The 20575-nt window shown below is 33.9% G+C and overlaps 1 protein-coding gene across 1 annotated transcript in view; it reads right to left on the bottom strand.

Moving 5' to 3' along the window:
• Nucleotides 1-20575, bottom strand: part of LOC138704813 (guanylate cyclase 32E) — a 786020-nt gene that overhangs the window by 177434 nt on the left and 588011 nt on the right. The window contains exon 9 of the mRNA XM_069833092.1: nucleotides 19990-20080. Within this exon, the coding sequence (XP_069689193.1) occupies nucleotides 19990-20080 (91 nt within the window). The remainder of the gene's footprint in view (nucleotides 1-19989; nucleotides 20081-20575) is intronic.

Genomic DNA, 20575 nt, shown 5'->3' on the forward strand with positions numbered 1-20575 from the left:
TTCTGGCGAATATTTCGATTTTCAAAGGAATCAACACAAAATTTAGCAAGAATGCTAAATAATAATTTGCAACGAAATGCAAGAGGCGATAGGTTGATCATTTTTTTACATCTTCTTGTTGCTTTCAGGGAAGTAAGATATAATATTTTATATTAATTATATCTTTATGCCGATAGGACGATATTAATTCTTACTCTTTACAGCAGTTTTGGACATTTCATTTAATATTCGAAAATGTTGTGGGCCTACAAGAATGTGAAACAGACGTGATTTTGCCTTCTTATTTTAAGTTTTATGCTACTGGGGCTATCCAAGTAGTAGGCCCTAGTAGCCTATTATATGTGAAAACAGAACCATAGGCCTACTACATTTTAGTTTCAATTGAAATTTTAATCCAGTTAATATTTAGGTTATTAATTCCTTAGAACCGTGTTTTCAGTTAGTTAATGTTGGTGGTAGTTATGAACAAACGATAAACTACAACATAAACGCTAATTTATTTGTGTAATATCATTCTAGTACCTAAAAATCCGTTCCCTATTAAATACTAAGTAATGCTAGTATTTTAAACGCACGTATATTTCCTAAATATAACAATACCTTAGCTGAGAACAAAAGAACGTGACTTACTGCAATTCAATAGAAAATATTAATCCCGATGTTCATTTATTTCCAATATCGACTGTGTACAGAAATAAAAATCGATTCTTAGTTGCGTTGCCATATATAAAACCCACGAACCTCTGTTTCTTCTCAAGCCGCGTCTCGACTTCGTTTTAGAAATCGTATAAGGATTCAGACCTCGATCGCGGTTTAAAAGCCGAGGTTTGGAACCATGATTTCGTCAGTGTTTTAGAAATCGACCCTGTATCTCTCCACACTTGGATTCAGCTTCATGGTGAAACATTTCTCGGAAGTTGCTTGTTCAAATTATGTGATAGCTTGTAAGTTTAAGGCAGGAATTTCAACGGTGAATGTAACGCATTTGAGTGACATTCTGAATGTTCTGGAAGCCCAGGAATTACGTAAAGCTACCAGAAATAGATGAACATTCCCATTCGTTTACAAGGGCTGCTAAGTACCACAGAACTCACAGTGCTTCAGAGAGTGGAGATACAATGCACTGTAGTTATTCTAACGCTCGGGCACTCAGCAACTCCACACAAAGAAATAAAAGGCACAATAATACTGGTAGTCCCACTCGTAGGTTGAGCTAATTCGATTAGGGGACAAAGCGGTCTCACGACACCTTTTTAATGGATCCGTACTGCTTGCTTCTCTCGAAATCACCTGATCTAGAAGGAATTCTACACTACTATATGTTCTGCAGCACCTCAAATGGACGAATCTACAGGGTGATTCACGGCGTTTATCCACACTTCCAGAAGTTAAAGTTCCTTCTTATCGCACATAAAATAGTGGTAAAATAGCTTATCTTTAAGTAGTCATAAGTATAATACTATTTAACAAAGCTCATTCAATTTTTTTAGTCTCTATACACATCAAGTTTTAAAATATAAAAAGAATGGTTATTCTAGAGTAATTCCTTCCCCTCAATTTTTTTTATGTAAACTTTTTTTTTATAAATCCACTACATGCCTCTGATTAGGTATATTCTATTCACTTATTATATCACACACTGAATTAAAATTTTAGCCACTTACATACTTTTGACGGTGAAGACTGGTATATACCCTATGCCCCGGGGGCAGGTATTTATGGAGATTAATTTTATCATTTGTATTTTTTAATATTGGTACAGGCGGAGATTATTAGAGATTGACTTGTACTCTTGGCGGAGATTAATGGAAGTTTTGGAAAATACAACTATTTTGGAATTGGAGTATTACCACAGTATAAATATTACTTTCCAAATAATTAACATTAAAGGTTCGTTGGATTCTGGTAAAGGTGCGGTATGGGCAATAGACAATACTGTATTTGTTGCATTGAGACTGTATTTAACACACATTCATTAAAAAAAAAAAAAAAAAAACTTGCAGTCCTCAAATTAACACTTTCAAATTATTAGTGAAATGTTGAATTCTCTGTCTTTTGAATTCGCTAATCAGAACACCTGGAATACCTTGTAATGTAGCCTACTTGGATATATAACAAATTCTAGTGAAAAAAAAAACTGAGAATATGCAATTCACTATAAAACAACGCAATAGTAATAATTCGCGAATGTGTTCATATTTCGCTACTAGAAATCTATTCGCGATTTGTCGCGATTGTTTTATTCGCTTATTATTAATCAAAATCACTTAATTCGTAAAGATTAGTAAAAATCTATTGTATATATCTATTTTTTTTTTTCGTTGTTGGTAACTCTATAGCATCTATTAGATGCTTTATGGTTGTGCTAACAGATGGAGTTACTTGTCAACAATGTGACGCTGAAACGTGTGTTCAGGTTATATTTGTGATGATTGGTTAATTAATATTAACCCGGCACACTCACAATCACATTCATACAAATTTCCAGACTCTAGACACCCAGGGAATGCCTCTTCTCCAAGAAAAATTTACCGAGAGTCGAGCCCAGGAATCGAACCCGGGACCTCCTGATCTGGAAGCGAGCATGCTGACCAACAGACCACGGAGGCAGTCATATATCTGTTATGTCGTGATTTTCGCTATCTGCATAAATACCCGGCTCTGCCTATGCCCATAATATTACAGATATATTAATAATTTTGGTAGCGTGTGTTTTAGTATCTATTAGCAGTCAATGGCTAAAATTTCAAATCAATGTGTACTATGATAAGTAAATAGAGTACACAGAGATGTAGTGAATTTATAAAAAAAATTATGCTTAAATTCAAAAATTATTTTAAGGGAAAGATTTATTCTATAGATAACCATTCTTTTTGTATTTTAAAGCTTAATGTGTATACAGACACTACTAAAAAAGGAAAAATCTCTGATAAATAGTATTATTGAAGACTACTTGAAGATAGGCTATTAGGAAGAGAATATTATGAGACAATTGTGAAAATACAGCGATTTCAGGATGCATGTGTAACTCAGTATAATTGAAGGGTTCAGAACCATAGTGGGCCAAGCGCCATTTACTAAAACCGTAGAAAACAAGAGTTAAAATGAAGTTATTACCATAATTCAATGGAAACATATAGCAAGTAATATAAAGTATACACATTAAAACTAAATGATATATGTCAATCTTCATTGAACTATGGTATTCACTTAACTTTAACCCTCGCTTTCTCCGTTTTTAATAAATGGCGCTTAGCGCCCTATGGTTCTGAACCCTTCAATTAGAGTGAATTGCTAAGAAGATTATCCTTTAACGTATTTTTAAAAGTGTTTATTGTCATGCAACCTATAATTGTAAATAAGAAATTCCATTGTCACGAGTTGGAGACTGTAAAAGATGTAGTGTTCTTAGTGTGTCACAGATAAGTGATCTGGTATTTACACCGTGGTTAGAGTGTAGATAAGAGAAACGTGACGAAAGGTAATTTACTAATGAGGTGTCCAGAATTCGTTTCAGAAGTTTGGGCAGTCCTGGTTCCTAAAAAAATTGCAATGAATGCTTTCCTGCGGAGTTTACAAGTTTTTTTTAGTGTGAACTAGCTTTTTGAAAAAAAAAAAAGCCAATTTGATGGTGTTGATGTAACAAAGTTCTGTTTAAGTTATTCGGCATTATATCCTAGAGAAAACAAGGACAAACAATATTTTAAAAGAGTAATTAATTATAAGATAGAAAGCTTTTATGAAGAACATTAGCTTCCAATAAGTTTAATGGAGTATATTTAGTACTCAGAAGACATTAATTTCTTATTATTCTGTAGCATACATAGAAATTATAATTGAGGATTTTGCAATAGAACTTTAGTAAGTGCAATATCGTGTAGCGGCAGTACAGCTTTTATGTACCTAGATAAATTCGGAAAACTAAGCGAAACTTCACGACAATATATCATATGCATAATGCACGTTCCGCACAATGGAATAATAAGTTAGGTTAATAGTTTAAGTTTACCGTTTCTGTACAGAACACTTACCGTGTTCCACATACTCATATCGTCGCAACTTTGAGAATAGCAAACGAGTTTTATTATTCTCTCTTTGTTAGGCTTTATTCTACACAATCTGTTTACGCCAAGACAAGAATCCTTCCATCATATCCCTGTTCCTCAAAATCCTCTTCCTTACAGGTGTCCCATCTCTTGAAACTTTGATTACTCTGTCGTGAGACATCCTTGATATATTATGTGACTTTCTTTTTGTTATTCTTCTGTAGGCTATAACGAGAACTCTCCTATACAGGATATTGATTTCTCACTACTCTCCTGAAGATATTAATTTCAGCACCTAAAAGTTTTTGTTTTCATTTTGCAATATCGAGTCTTCTTTGTACACAAGTTACTTGTGTTAATAGTAGTTTAATCACAGTTTCATATAACTATCATTAATTTGGTTTCCTTTATTAAATAGGTAGGTCTATCTGTCTTTCCATATGCAAGGGTTTAAGCATCTTTATATTATTGTTACTTTAATCACCTGTAGATTGAGCTCTTCTTTTCATTACCTGTAAGCTATTTATTTATAGTTAAACCAGTCTATTATATACAGTCACGAAGCTCAATACGTAGTAATTATGCATCCATAGGCAGTTGCTGACCACTAGGATCGCTACTATCGCCTCATCACAGACAATGCGAAATAGTACCGGCACAGTCTATTGTTCCTAGTACCCTCAACAACTCAAGCATCATGACTGTATAATATACTAGACTATGGTTAAACCTACAGAGTGCGAAAAAATACATATAATAAATTCGAGAGTAGTAATGTGGCACGGTACTAAATACAGTAATACAGTAATACAGTAAATACAGTTTCAGTCACTGCACTACTGTTCTCCAACCAGGAGATCAACCGTGAAAGGAATGTGCTTACTATTGCGTCATCTATTGGAGCGAAGTAGATAGATAATATTGTCGTTATAACGTCAGTTTAAAAACCATGCGCTCTCCTGTATTTGTTATTTCCTGTATGGAGGGATTAAAAGACCAAGGGTGCTATTCTTAGACATTTCGCTAGCCCGCGCTACGAGCGTGCTAAACTAGCCTGGGCTATCGACTGGTTACTTGTACGGGATTCATATCATATCATATCGCTAACACTGGTTTATGAATACGAAAAACGTTAGTTCGCTGATCATCCACCGGAAGCCCGTGCTAAGGATTTCTATGAATACGGACCCAGGAGATTAACAGTGATCTAATTTTGTAACTAGGGTAGTATAAATATGTATCTATCAATGTTATTGTTTGTGCTGTGATAGCTAGCCAATAGAGATACGAGTACCCACGTGTGTGACCTTATGACATCTTATGACATCAACATTCATTCACAGCATTACCCCGCTTCGTCTCATTCCGCAGAGCTTTCTCGTGGTTGGAGTACAGTTTGGAGCTGCATGTATCAATATGTCAGCTTTGAACGTAAGCTGCATTGTGAAATGTGTTTATAACTTGCCGGTTGTATACGAAACTCACTGACACAGGCTACAAACTAACCTCACTCCAAATCATACACAGTCACTCTGTGTAGGACTACAGGTTTTCGTGCAAGAGATAAGACGTTTATTGAGAGGTAGGTTTATAATAGCTTACTTGTACAATCAGCGAAATGGAGGTCGGACGTTGTAAACACTGTATTTCAGAATTTCATTCTCGCAATTATTAACTCTATAGTTATTTAAGGAATTTCTTTATATTTATCATAATCTTCCGGATTCTTTGATTACTTACATTCAAGGAAGCTTTTTATTTTCTTTAACGTTTCAATTGCTTATTACAGTGTTTACAGTAACCTCAGAAATAATAATGTTAAACTATGAGTTATCCGACAATATATTTGATCAAGGTAACAAATGTATTGGTATTTTTCTGGACATAAGAAAAGCATTTGATACAGTGAAACATGATATATTAATTGAGAAATTAGACTTATTAGGAATCAAAGGCAATGCTTTACAATTAATAAAATCGTATCTTAACGACAGAATTCAAATAACGAAAATTGACAATTATTCAAGTGAATCTTCAATTATTAATACAGATGTTCCCCAAGGCACAGTTCTAGGTCCTATTCTATTTTTAATATATATTAATGACTTATTAAAAATTGACTTACAACAATACAATGGTGTTCACTATTCTTATGCAGATGACACAGTTTTACTTTTTGGTGGAAAAACTTGGTATGATGCATATAATAATTCAAATAATGGACTTAAATTAATAAAAAATGGTTTGACATAAATGACCTTTCTATCAACGAAAATATAACCATAATTATTCCATTCTCATTATCTGAAAAATGTAACAAACCTCCTACATTTGTATTAAGTATTAAATTACATAATTCTGATTGTTGTCTTATACAATGTAAATGTCCGATTATTAAAGAGTCCTCTGAAGTTAAGTATTTATGCATAATTTTCAATAATCATTTAAAATGGAACCAAGACATTAATTACCAGGGAACGGATTTATATGGACTAAAAATATATGAAATATGTAAATATATATGTAGTTATTTTTACCAAAATATGGAATTAAATATGGATTTTTACCAAAATATGGAATTAAATATGGACTTAAAATTATAAAAAAATGACTATGTACGTTAAATATTGGTACATTTTAATCAAACTAAACAAAAAATATAATGGACGTACCTTATCTTCCAATGTAGTTTCAACAAAACACAATTTTTATTGTCTGTTACCATAACAATAGGTTACAAACATTTCTTTCAAGTGCTGAAAAGTGAATCTTCTTCTATTGTCTCTGAGGATAGATTTATACTGACTAAAAGAGCGTTCGACGTCACAAGAAGTAACTGGTACATAATTCAATTTCACAATGTCTGCTGGGGATAAGTCCAAGTTAATCTTCACTGTTGATTCACCACTCATCACAGCAACAACCTTTTGTAGTTCTTCATATCCAGGGTTTTTTGAAAGTACAGTGTCCACCTTAGCTCTTACTGCATCTGCAACTTTACCTCTACCACGATTCAGCTGTTCCACAGTACTATTTATAATTTCAAAACTTTCAGATAGTGAAAGGTGCCTATTTTGGAGACTTTTGAGCGTTTTTATGATGCATGAAAATGTATGCTGAATGTGAGCTAAGTCATTCTTCACACTTATGTCACAGGTAACTGTTTTCGCAGTATCAATTGAGACTGCATCTTCAGAGTCCAATGCAAGGAGAACATTGTTAATAGAGTCTATATGTTCGGCATAATATTCAACTGCTTCTAGCCATGTACCCCATCTAGTTAAAATTGGCTTTGGTGGCAATGGAATTTCAGGGTACATTTCTTTCAACACGTTAACTCTACTGGGAGCTTTGAGAAATACTTTTTTCACTGATGAAATCAACAAATCTACTTTAGGGAAATTGTCTCTGACCACTTCTGCCACACGATGAAATGCATGCGCCACACAAGTAAAATGAGTCAATTTAGGATATACAACAGATAATGCTTGTCCAGCTTTGACCATATAAGGGGCAGCATCGCTAATAAAGAATAACACATTATCGTACATAATACCCTTTCGCCACAGGATACCCATAGCTTCGTTGAACAGTTTAACTATAGTTTTGTTATTGCACTTTTCTAGAACATCACAATGTAAAAGAATTCGTTCAGAATATTGTTCACTTAACAAACCGATAACTACATTACCAACAAGTCTACCTTCTTTGTCGGGAGTCTCATCAATGGAAACCCAAATTGAACTATCTTTAATTTCATCTCTTATCTTCTGTATTGTCTCATCGTAGATGGATGGAGCATACGTCTTCCTAAGTGTTGACTCATCCGGGATTGTATGTTGAGTATATTTTTCAAGGAATTCCCTGAAGACCTTATTCTTTAGTTTGTAGAGAGGAATATCAGCAGAGATGAGAGAACGGCACAGGTCGATGTTAAACTCAGATCTTACATTCGATGTTGTTGGTTGTGTTAAAAACAATTGTCTCTGCTTGGAATTTAGTTGTTTGTTGGCCTGATGTTTACTAGTTGTAATGTGTTGTTGCACCAGGAACTTTTGTGTAGATGATACTGCACACTGACACAAATTACAAAATAATATTTTATTGTCAGTTGATAAACCATCTTCTTTAAATTCTGAAATGTAACTTGTTAGTTTTGATTTTAAATTGACTGAATGACGTACTTTTGGCATATTTACCGTCTTTATAGTATGATTTACAAAACTGAACCTATGTGTACTCTGACTGGCATTTAACTGTTGAGCTGCACAACTGAAGTCTGTTAAAAATTTTAAATTAAATTAATACAGTTTTGTAACTTACTTTCCCATTGTTGATAGGACTGCTAATTTTCAAATAACTCTGATGTTAAAGGGATTACTGAACATGTGTTTAAATCTCTATTGTTGAAATGTATTTTTAAAAGTTAATGGAATTTTGTTTTGTTTTATTGTTAAACCTAATATAATATGGACTGTTTTATATGAAATATGGAAAATATATGGAAATTAACGAAAATATGTACTAAACTCTAAAATATGGAAAAATATGTAAAATAAAAGTAGGATTTTTCAACCCTACACATTGTGAAACATAAAGATAATGCAAAATATAAATTATATTAGCTTTATAAGTAAATATGTATTTACATATAAATCCTTTCCCTGTTAATTACCGTTGTAATAAATTACGTAAAATAGTATATTATTTTGTTTTATTGAGAAATTACTTGTCAATAAGTTTATTACGCACAATATATTTAACTTTATTTCAATCGGTAATTATGTATGGAATTATAGGATGGTGTAGCTCATTTCAATCCAATTTTAATCCACTTTATTTATTACAGAAGAAAATAATTAAAATATGTCTTCATAAACTTATTGATTTTCCATCTCAAAATTTGTTTTTAGACTTTAATGTACTTAAAATAAGACAAATTTATTATATTGTTTTAATAAAATTCATACATAAAAATCGAAATAATTTTGAATTGTATTCTCATAGTTATGAAACAAAAGGTATGAATTCTTTAAGATTGTTTGAACCAAAATGCAACACTGTTACAGTATTAATCATAGTAGTAATTTAGACCCAAGAATATATAACAAATTTATATTAAAATATCCTAATCTTGTCAATTCTAATAGTTCTAGTATTAAATTAAAAAAGTTATGTATGGATTTTACAAAAATTGAAAAATTGTAAATTTAAATTTATATACTATAATTGCATAGTAGACATAAGACAAATTGTATTGTATACTTATTAATTTCAATTCAGGAATCCGCCCCTGAGCACGAGTTCTCTTTCAGGGGCGAGCTAAAGTTTTTTTCTGTATATATTATATGTGTTGTAATAATTATTAGCAAAATAATAAATAAATAAATAAATAATTAAATAAATAAATACAATTAAAACATATTTTATTGGGTTTGTGCATAAGGTCGTAGGGTTTTTCTGTACTTTCATTCATTTAATAGTACTATAGTGACACAGCTACCATAGCAACGAAAAACGTTACGAACTTATACACCAACCCAATAGAAAGTTTAGATCAACATACTGTACCTAATGGTTAAATTTTATTAATTAATTACGTTTAGAGATGTGGACAGAAATAAAGTTAAACGGAAAAATTAAGGCAAGAAAAGTGATTAAAGAAACAGGTATCCACTAAACTCTTCTGATGCCAGTTGCTTAGTAACGGCAATGAGTGAAGTCACATTATTCTGAAGTCATTTGCTACGCAACGGATCATTAAGATTTTTTTTTATTTTAGTAGGTTATTTTACGACGCTTTATCAACAGCTTAGGTTATTTAGCGTCTGAATGAGATGAAGGTGATAATGCCGGTGAAATGAGTCCAGGGTCCAGCACCGAAAGTTACCCAGCATTTGCTCGTATTGGGTTGAGCGAAAACCCCGGAAAAAACCTCAACCAGGTAACTTGCCCCGACCGGGAATCGAAACCGGGACACCTGGTTTCGCAGCCAGACGCGCTAACCGTTACTCCACAGGTGTGGACGGATCATTCAGATGAAACAGAAATAACTGTGTTAAAACTTGTACAGATTATGGTATATAATATACAGGCTGTTTCCTAGGTGATGTTACAAACTTCCAGGGATGATGGCGAAGGGCACATGTATCAATTTGAGATAGGGAACTCTGGTCCGGAAATCACAGAGTCGAAAGTTACAAACAAAAATAGTTGTGTGGAAATGACATAATTTTATTCCTCTGTACTTACTTATTGGCTTTTAAGGAACCCGGAGGTTCATTGCCGCCCTCACATAAGCCCGCCATTGGTCCCTATCCTGAGTAAGATTAATCCAGTCTCTATCATAATATCCCACCTCCCTCAAACCCATTTTAATATTATCTCCCCATCTACGTTTCGGCCTTCCCAAAGATCTTTTATTCCTCTGTACACCTTATTTATGTGTATTTATCTGTACATTTTAAACATACTGTATTCATCTGACGTTGTTTACGTTGTCTACTTACAGTATTCCATTCAGTGAGCTGTCTAAGGGATGGGGACAGGAAACTACACTAAAGCAATGCAGATAGCGTAATGTGTAACGGACATGGTCGGTCCTGATATACACGTCTGTAGATAGCAGTGTATGTGTACAAGTTGCAGTGCATAGTCGATCAGTCCTAGTGAAATGGAAGAGTACACGAGAGCGGAATAAGGAGACCTGATTTTCGAATACGTATGAGCCAACGGGAACAGTAGAGAAGCTCACAGATTGTATCGGGACAAGTACCGACGTAGGAGACATCCGGCCCATACCATCTTTCCACGACTATTCCAAAGGTCAAGGGAAGGAGGGCACGTAGTGCCAAATTACAATTCCATTTCCACACAACTATTTTTGCTTATAAATTTCGATTCAGTCATTTCCGGAGTATGGTTCCCTATCTCAAATTGTTACATGTGCCCTTCGCCATCATCCCTGAAAGTTTGTAACACCACCTCGGAAGCACCCTATATAATATTGAGTAAATAAATAAAGAATATGTTGTAATTAATAATGCAACACATAAATGTCAATACATTTATTTAACCTTCAATCATATTCACAACAATATTAGTCTTGGGATGAGAGAATATTATAAACAGGAATATTCCCGCTAGAAGACATTAATATTAGGAATATTCGCGGGCGAATTCTTGGGAATATTCTCAGGCTGGGTTTATTGCTTCCTAAAGTTTAAGGAATAGGACGAATTCCAAGATACAAATTGTAAACAAAAATATAAACTTGCTCTCTATATTGATGATATAATCTTAATTGCGGACTCATTAGACCGATTATAAAGACTGTTGTAAAAATTTACCTAATTTATAACAGAATTTAAATGAGTAAAGCTTGTTAATTCATGTCTTCCCCAACATGTAAGGTTGCCATATGAGAAGGAATAATGGAAATAAGATTTAAATCGAATGAAACGTGATAAGAAATCAGGAATTTTATATCATGATGAATATAAAATTAATAGTAAAAAAAAATTCCACTAGTTATTTTATATTCAATTAATTTAGGAGTAATAAAATAAAATAGAATAATTATGGAAAGTTCAGAATTCATTCATAGTGGATAATATTCGTAGCAAGAATTAATGAAAAAATTAAATCAGCTCTTGAAAATGGAATCACATTTCAAAATCAAGATGTTCTATATACCCTCCATTTTGTGTTTTATTAACTAATCTTATACTCAACGCTTCATTAGCGACAAGTAAGCCTACATAATTTAGCATAATCCGTAACCAATTTTTATTAACACCATCATTTATTTTAATTAATATTTCGTAATTTGCTTTTTTTGGTCTTACGCTGATCTCTATTATTCTCACCTTACAGAAATTCTTTTCTAAGATTTTTATGTAATGGTTTTGTGTTATACTATTACATTGAATCTTTAACCGGAACTCTCCCATCAATAAGTTATATTCACTTTCAAGATTAGTTCTATTTGAAGCTATTATATCAAATGTTTGTGAAGGATGAGTGACTTTATACCAGTGATGTGCTTTTGTGTTGTGCTAGCTAAGTAATTTCACACTTCAGGTAGTGCTCGGGAAAGTGTTAATAACTCGTAGATTATTTTTACAACAAAACTCTACTAAATTTACATTATTATTCTCTCCATTGAATTTCTATTTAATACTAGGTATGACATCCGTCTTGAGTGTTGTACATAAGTCTCTAATTAGTATAATTGCTTCTTGAAATATATCAAAGAATCATTCCTTTATGCTCCTGATTATCATCTTCAGAGACATATTCGAGGGTTCAGAATGACAAGGTTCTGCCTAGTGTTTAGTAAATTTTACAGGAGAACATTTTAAAAGTTGGTTGTTAATATAATCAATGCGGATAAGAACCTTTTCAAACTAGCTTTATCACGCAAAATAGTTATTGAGATATCAACATATAATTTATATGGGGGTCATTTCTTGCATAATTTTAGGAATATGTCAGCGATGCTATGAATTTTTTTTGGGCTTTTAATATAATAATGTTATTATGAAAATAAATTAAACTGCAAACTATGACTGCCATATCTATACTAATAATAAATCTGTAGCCGAAATTTTTCTGGTAATTTTCGATTTTCCAAAAATAATTGGTCCTAACATTAATCACCCTGAAACCGAAAATCGCTTTTTCGAATTTTTGTTTGTATGTCTGTCTGTATGTTTGTTACCTTTTCACGCGATATTGGTTGAACGGATTTCGATGAAAATTGGAATATAAATTAAGTTCTTTGTAACTTAGATTTCAGGCTATATGACATTCAAAATACATTATTTAAAAGGGGGGTTATAAGGGGGCCTGAATTAAATAAATCGAAATATCTCGCTTATTATTGATTTTTGTGAAAAATGTTACATAACAAAAGTTTCTTTAAAAATAATTTGCGATAAGTTTTATTCCTTGAAAAATTTTGATAGGACTGATATTTAATGAGATAAATGAGTTTTAAAATTAAAATAACTGCCATCTAAGGCCGTGTAATGAATTAAAAAAACAAATGACTTCGTCTATAAGCGGCCTTGGACAGCAACAATCGAAAGCTATGAAAGATAGCCTACAGAGAATGTTTCTGTGTTTGTATGAAGTAATATCGGAAGCTAAATTAACCGATTTGTAGAATTAATTATTATTTCACCATTGGAAAGTGTAGTTTCTCTAGATGGACATAATGCTATAATGTTATTACAGTAACTTCTGATATAATATAATATAATATAATATAATATAATATAATATAATATAATATAATATAATATAATATAATATAATATAATATAATATATGTAATATTATATAATATAATTTAAGTTATTTGAAGGGTTCAGAACCATAGTGGGCCAAGCGCCATTTACTGAATACGTAGAAAACAAGGGTTAAAATTAAGTTATTACCATAATTCAATAGAAACCCGTAACAAGTAAAATAAAATATACACATTAAATCTAAATGATGTCAATCTTCATTAAACTATGGTTGCATGTAATAAAAATTAAGAAACATGTTAAAGGAATTGTCATTGCACCAAATGAGTGTCTCTAGACCAAAATGATCGCATTTTAATTATTTGGATGCAATTTAAATTAAGTAACATATTAAACGATTTATCCTTCTATCAAACACGAATGTTCCCTGGATCAAATGTCCTATTTTAATTATGTAATTACTTTATATTTATTTCTAACGGGTGCAGCGGAGCGCACGGGTACGGATAGTCATTAATATTTTAGTCATTAGAATGATTGAAAAATGGGTGGCAGTTAAATGTTATCCATGATTTAAAATATTCTAGACACCCTATATGAAGTGCCATCGAAACTAAACAGACGCCATTGTTAACCTGAATAACCATACTTTAATACCTTAAAGAGTAATCCGAATAATATTAAGGCATGCTCATAAAAACGCCTCATTGAAAAAAAGAAATAGTTCTATATTCGAATACACCAATTTAAATTCCTGCGAATTTCATTCGTATTAAAGAAAATCTTATTCCTAATCCATCTCTCAAGTTTAATGACATAATCTCAAAAGTCGACCTGGTTGGCAAGTTGGTATAGCGCTGGCCTTCTATGCCCAAGGTTGCGGGTTCGATCCCGGGCCAGGTCGATGGCATTTAAGTGTGCTTAAATGCGACAGGCTCATGTCAGTAGATTTACTGGCATGTAAAAGAACTCCTGCGGGACAAAATTCCGACACACCCGGCGACGCTGATATAACCTCTGCAGTTGCGAGCGTCGTTAAATAAAACATAACATTTTTAATCTCAAAACAACCTATGGATAATTAAATTAATAAAGTTATTAATCTTTGTTCCGACGGTCGAAAATCGCTCGCTGTGTTTGGCAATCGCAGCGTTCGCGAGACTTCGTAACGATGAGTAATCTCAAACGTCCGTCTCCCTGACCTTGATCGCGCAACATTCTGTACGACGGGAGAGCCTATCTGCTGAGCTCCTTTGTTCCGGTGAGTTATTTTTATTAAAAACTGACATGATGTTTAAGTCTACATTCTGAATTTTTTTTACAGTGGAATAAATATACCCTAAAGAATTAAACACGTGTTTTTTCGTCTGTAAAAAATGAGGTGCATTTTGTGCTTTATATATTTTTTTTAAATTATTTTACGGTGGGTAACTATTTAAAAAATTATATAATTTTTTTCATTTTAAGGGCATTTATAAACAAGGCTCTCCTTTTTCGAATTGCATTGAAATGATTTTTCCATCTTCCTTTACCTACATAGTAAGAAAACTTCAATGAATGAAACCTTTTTTTGTTAAACCAATATTTTGAATGCTGATTGCTGCCAAACTATGAAGGATATAAATATAATAGTGTGTAAAATTCATATTTAGAACACACAAAATAACCTACTACAATATTTTTAACTTTTGAGACATCATGGTTCAAAAAAATACTTTTTTGCATGGAATGGCCCATGGTAGATAGCTGTAAAGTAGACTTCAATGCAACAAAAATCTCAATTTTGCTAAAAATGTAACATAGAACCTTGTCATTCTGAGCCCGCGATTATATACTATTCTCTTCATGTTTTTATTTGAACAACGATGTCCTTCAAGATATGAGTTTATAATGTTCTAATGCGCTCTTGTAACTATTCTCTTGAAAAATATAAGTATTTAGACTCCAGATTAAGAATGTTGGGAGCACGTAATTCGCTTTAGATGCCAGATGATAACAAGTAGTTATTAAAATTTAAATAAAAAGTGTTAGGCCCTTTTTGAAATACTCTATTTGTATAAGAATAATTTTTCGCTGTGCTTTCTGTTGCGACAGCCTTTCTTAATTTAGTAAATACTTTACTTTTTTTCATCACCTTAAATAGAGTTGTACAGCGTTGAATGATGCACATCGCAATGGCGTTTGACGTTTGACCTTTGCAAACTCCGGTTTCTTCCTTTCTTTTTTTCTTAGAAGACATAGACTCTTCTTTACGTCGACTATTTGACACCAAATTTTCAGTAAGCATTTCGTTTACAATGCTCGGTGGCAGATTGTACAAAACTCAAACTACGCACAGTTTTCCTACCATTGACTTATCGATTTCTCTAGTGAGAAGCAGCTATTGGTTAAATTTCGTCTGAAATTCTGCATAGTGTGCGTGATTCTCAAACTGCGCATGATTTTCCACGATTGCTTCAGCCTTCATTAGAAACAAAAATTTGATATCCATAAAAAATCTGTATCTGCATGGTGCAGAAATGTTCTGAACATTCCAACGAAAAGTGATTGTTTTTGCTGTGTTGGCAGCTCTGCAGTTGACAAAAGAAAATTCAGACATCGCGAGCTCGCTGATATCAGACTAAACTCATTTTCACTTTGAGTTATAAGAGTAACCAACTGCTCTCCATTTAGGAAAGGTTATAGTCTGGTTTCGTAGCTTCCGGTGAGGTAGATCCATTTTTCCTTAAGATGAATTTCGTAGGCAAGAAGTTCGAGTAAACTGCCTGTTCTATGAACTTCCACAAATAAGTTTGGACACTAATAATTTGTGATTCCAGGAGGGTGGAGGAATTACACTACAGCGCAGTGCTTCGCAGTTTATTTCCTGCGCATCTAATTTATCAGTTTGGACGTGCCACCTGGCCATCAAGCTTACTAGACCCAAGAGCTCCGTGTTTTTCTTGTGGAAACTTTTGGGTAGTTGAGTTAATATAATACTTCCTACAATAAAGCCATTTGAAAGAACGGTTGAAGAAGTTGTTGCAATTTCTGAACAAATTTCGAAAAACATTTGCGCCAATGTATTTCTTCCATTGCTAGTCATCTCAAGAACTTTATTTTTAAGAAATTAACATATTAACGAAATCTTCAAATATTCTCTTAAATACTTACTTACTGACTTTTAAGAAACCCGAAAGTTCATTGCCGCCCTCACATAAGCCCGCCATTGGTCCCTATCCTGAGCAAGATCAATCTTTTTTTTTCTTATTCCTTTGCTGTGGTCGTGCCAGAGAATTAGTCCCATTCCGAGACTACAGTGTAAAATGTGTTAGAAATTTTCATACGCGTACATGACACTGGCATTGCGAAAATATTAAAAATGAAACATTTATGCCCGAGTGTCAAATTACAAAAATGTTACGAAAATCTCAATGTGGCCTGGTCCACAATAATCCGGAAGTCCGTTGAGTTAAATCTGTGGTAGCGTATCTACCTCCAGACTAGTCGGCCCGGGTTCGATTCCCGGCGGGGTCAGAAATTTTCATGTAAAATTTTTACTTCGGGACTAGGAGAGATGGCGGTGCACAACTACTAATCACTAGATTGTGCACCAATATGCCTGGGTTAAATCCCAAATCTCCCCGCAGTGAACATCAAGAGAAGGTATATGTCACTGTTGATAATGATTCGTCCGTCAGATGGGGACGTTAAGCCTGGCGGGGGCGATTCGAAAGGAGTAGGCTACGTGCCGGCACCGGGTTTCCCCTTCTCCCTTCCTAATCTTCATCATCATCACTCATTCCAGACACTACATTTACGAAACGTTCTTCGTTTAAAAGCATGCAACGTAGCAATAGCTACGCTCCGGAAAATGTTTCACCTCTCAATCGTGGAAAACTGAAGCTCGCACTACGTATTAAATTATTTTAATTTTATTCATTAATTTTTTTGATGGATTTTATAATCGGTCATTAAATACAAAGAGTGATTTGAGTGTTTTCAATTAATTAATTTCTCGAATATATAAAGTTCTTACCAAAGAGAAAACGCTGATAACGTGAAATATACGCCATTTGAAAGCTAATGTAGGGCATCTGAATGACACTGAGTCCACGAGAGTGCGTATTTTAATTAAACTGATCCGCGCGGCGGTCTGCGGTGTTTAGTTGTTTGTTCACGTCTTCCGTTAATCTACTGGATAAGCAGAATCCATCTGCCGCATGATTCGCCACGTTCCGACAATGTGGCTCGGGAGAAAGAGTCTTGCAACAAGCCAAACACGGACACGGACGGCTGGCAGATCTCTTGATTAATTATGTGTTTGGATGGTGAAGTTAATTGCGGAGATGATTGATGTTGTGGATGGCTAGCGACAAGCGGTTTGTAAACCGTGGAGCTTGGGAAGTTGTCATTGACATGTTACAACATACTTACAAATGGCTTTTAAGGAACCCGTACGTTCATTGCCGCCCTCATGTAAACCCGCGATCGGTCACTATCCTGAGCAAGATTAATCCAGCCTCTATCATTATATCCCACCTCCCTCAAATCCATTTTAATATTGTCCTCCCATCTACGTCTCGGCCTTCCCAAAGGTCTCTTTCCCTCCGGCCTCCCAACTAACACTCTATATGAGCTATTCCATTTCAAATCGACCGAACTATAGAGAAAATTGACCCTACAATTTCTAAATAAAATGAAACTTTTTTTGTACGTAGAGAACTGTGATACAATGCTTTGTACAAAGTTTGAGGCATCAGAACTTCATAGTGTTTAAATTAAAAATATTTAAATTTATCGTATTTTCATAAAATTTGCAACTTTAAACTGTTGTAGCTCCGAAACCCTTTCACCCAATGATCAAAATCATGGTTTATTTTGATGCTGAGATATTAAAGTTTATATTGACATATAAACAGATTTTCTTACTTTTTATGGAAATGGAGAAATTTAGATTTTTCCTCATTAAGACGCCTTTGGCTAGGAAAAAATATTTTAAAAATATATAGTTAGATTCCGCATTGAAAGTACAAATAAACACATATTTTTTACTGATGGCATGTTGATAAAGTATTGAAAATATCAAATAAAGAAAAAAATAGTACGCGCGTGAACTAACCAGCTGACTGTGAGACGGGAGCTTAGCCGAGACAAGCAAGGCCAGGAGACAAACACGTGATGTATCATCTAGCAGTCATGGCTGTGCTAGCTTTATCACAGGTTTTCATGAACACAGGAGTAAAATGACGCCCAACGCTCGCTTATCTTCAGCTCTCGGCCAGTGCTTGCGGTACTGCGCCGTTCAAGTCTAGGCGTGTGAAAATAATTTATTTAACACCCTCAAAACTTATTGCTGTACAACTAAGCAAACAATGCCGAATCCCTCTCAATAATGCAAGGTTTTTTCTCAATATTTTTTTATATTTTTACAAATGGGCAAAAAGCCTAAAAGTAAGTAAAATCAGATTATCTGTCTCTCTGTGTACAATAAAAATAAGAATTACTTCTTAACATAACCTTCAAAATAAGCTCTCGTTCAATATTCTGCAGTAAATGGTTCCAGAGTTCTGAGCGCTGAAAGAGGCTTGTTTTTATAAAATACGCTAAATTTGTCGCTCAATAATACGAAAACCGTTTGACTTTCGATAGTATATTTTTGAAAATGCACTCTTCTCAGCACCTTGTATAAGTAGGGAAAAAATCAGAGTATAAAAAATGCGAGGTTTTTTACTGATCGATTTCATATGGAATAGCCCATATGCATTTCTGAATTCGCCCATACGTGCTACATGCCCTACCCAACTCAAACGTCTGGATTTTATGTTCCTAATTATGTCAGGTGAAGAATACAATGCGTGCAGTTCTGCGTTGTATAACTTTCTCCATTCTCCTGTAACTTCATCCCTTTTAGCCACAAACATTTTCCTAAGAACCTTAATCTCAAATAGGCCTACCCATAATCTCTGTTCCTCTCTCGAAGTGAGAGTCCAACTTTCATAACCATACAGAACAACCGATAATATAACTGTTTTATAAATTCTAACTTTCAGATTTTTTGAAAGCAGACTATATGACAAAAGCTTCGCAACCGAATAATAACAGGCATTTCCCATATTTATTTTGCGTTTAATTTCCTCCCGAGTGTCATTTATATTTGTTACTGTTGCTCCAAGATATTTTAATTTTTCCACCTCCTCGAATGATAAATCTCCAATTTTTATATTTCCATTTCGTAGAATATTCTGGTCACAAGGCAATCATATACTTCGTCTTTTCGGGCTTTACTTGCAAACCTATCACTTTACTTGCTTCAAGTAAAATTTCCGTGTTTTCCCCAATCGTTTGTGGATTTTCTCCTAACATATTCACGCCATCCGCATAGACAAGAAGCTGATGTAACCCGTTCAATTCCAAACCCTCTCTGCCATTGACATCTAGGTATAAAAAGAAGCACTGAAACCCGATGTCTATAGTAAAAGCGTAAAAACTCCTACCTAAATCATACAAAAGACAAGAGAGAGACGAAGGTCAGGCCAAGAAAAAGAGGAAAAATTTTGTCTGGAACAAGTTAAAAAGCATAAACATAGGAAACTGTCAAACTCATGCTCTTGTTAGTAAAGACACCTGTTGAACGTCACCACGCCATGTCTTCCTGCCCCCGACTCCCGTAAGGTATTGTAAACAAACAATGAGCCTCGTGTACTTACTGATGCACTTCTCCCCACGGAATCCACAGGGAGGCTCGGCTATTGGAGGATGGCCATTGATCCAGTCTATGCTTCCCGTCAGCTGCAGGTCCTGCAACAGCGGACATGTAGCCAGAGACACGGGTTAACATTTACAACAAATAACATTACAGAAATCCTGAGGTTCTGAAACGCAACAATAAGACGGTTATTGATAATATTAAAATTTTTCTGAGCAGATCTTAATTCTAGAGAAAGAGTATTTTAAGATAGCAATATTCTTACCAACAGCAATACGTATCCTCAAATATTTAATAGTAAACCGTGAGAGAAGTCCCAAGCGGATGTTTTGTGGACTACATCTTTTTCCATAATATATATTTTAAAACTGGTTAATTTAATTTCAGAAAGAGTGATTTGCATTTCAGATTAATCAACTTAATTTCAGAAAGCGTAATTTGTATTTCAGATTAATCAATCTAATTTCAGAAATCGTCATTTGCATTTCAGATGAATCGATTTAATTTTAGATAGCGTCATTTGTATTTAAGAAATAGTACATTGCATTTCAGAATAAAAGTAAACTGTAATTTAGAATAAAAGTAAA

Source organism: Periplaneta americana, chromosome 8 (genome assembly GCF_040183065.1).
Source record: "Periplaneta americana isolate PAMFEO1 chromosome 8, P.americana_PAMFEO1_priV1, whole genome shotgun sequence".
Lineage (NCBI taxonomy): Eukaryota > Metazoa > Arthropoda > Insecta > Blattodea > Blattidae > Periplaneta > Periplaneta americana.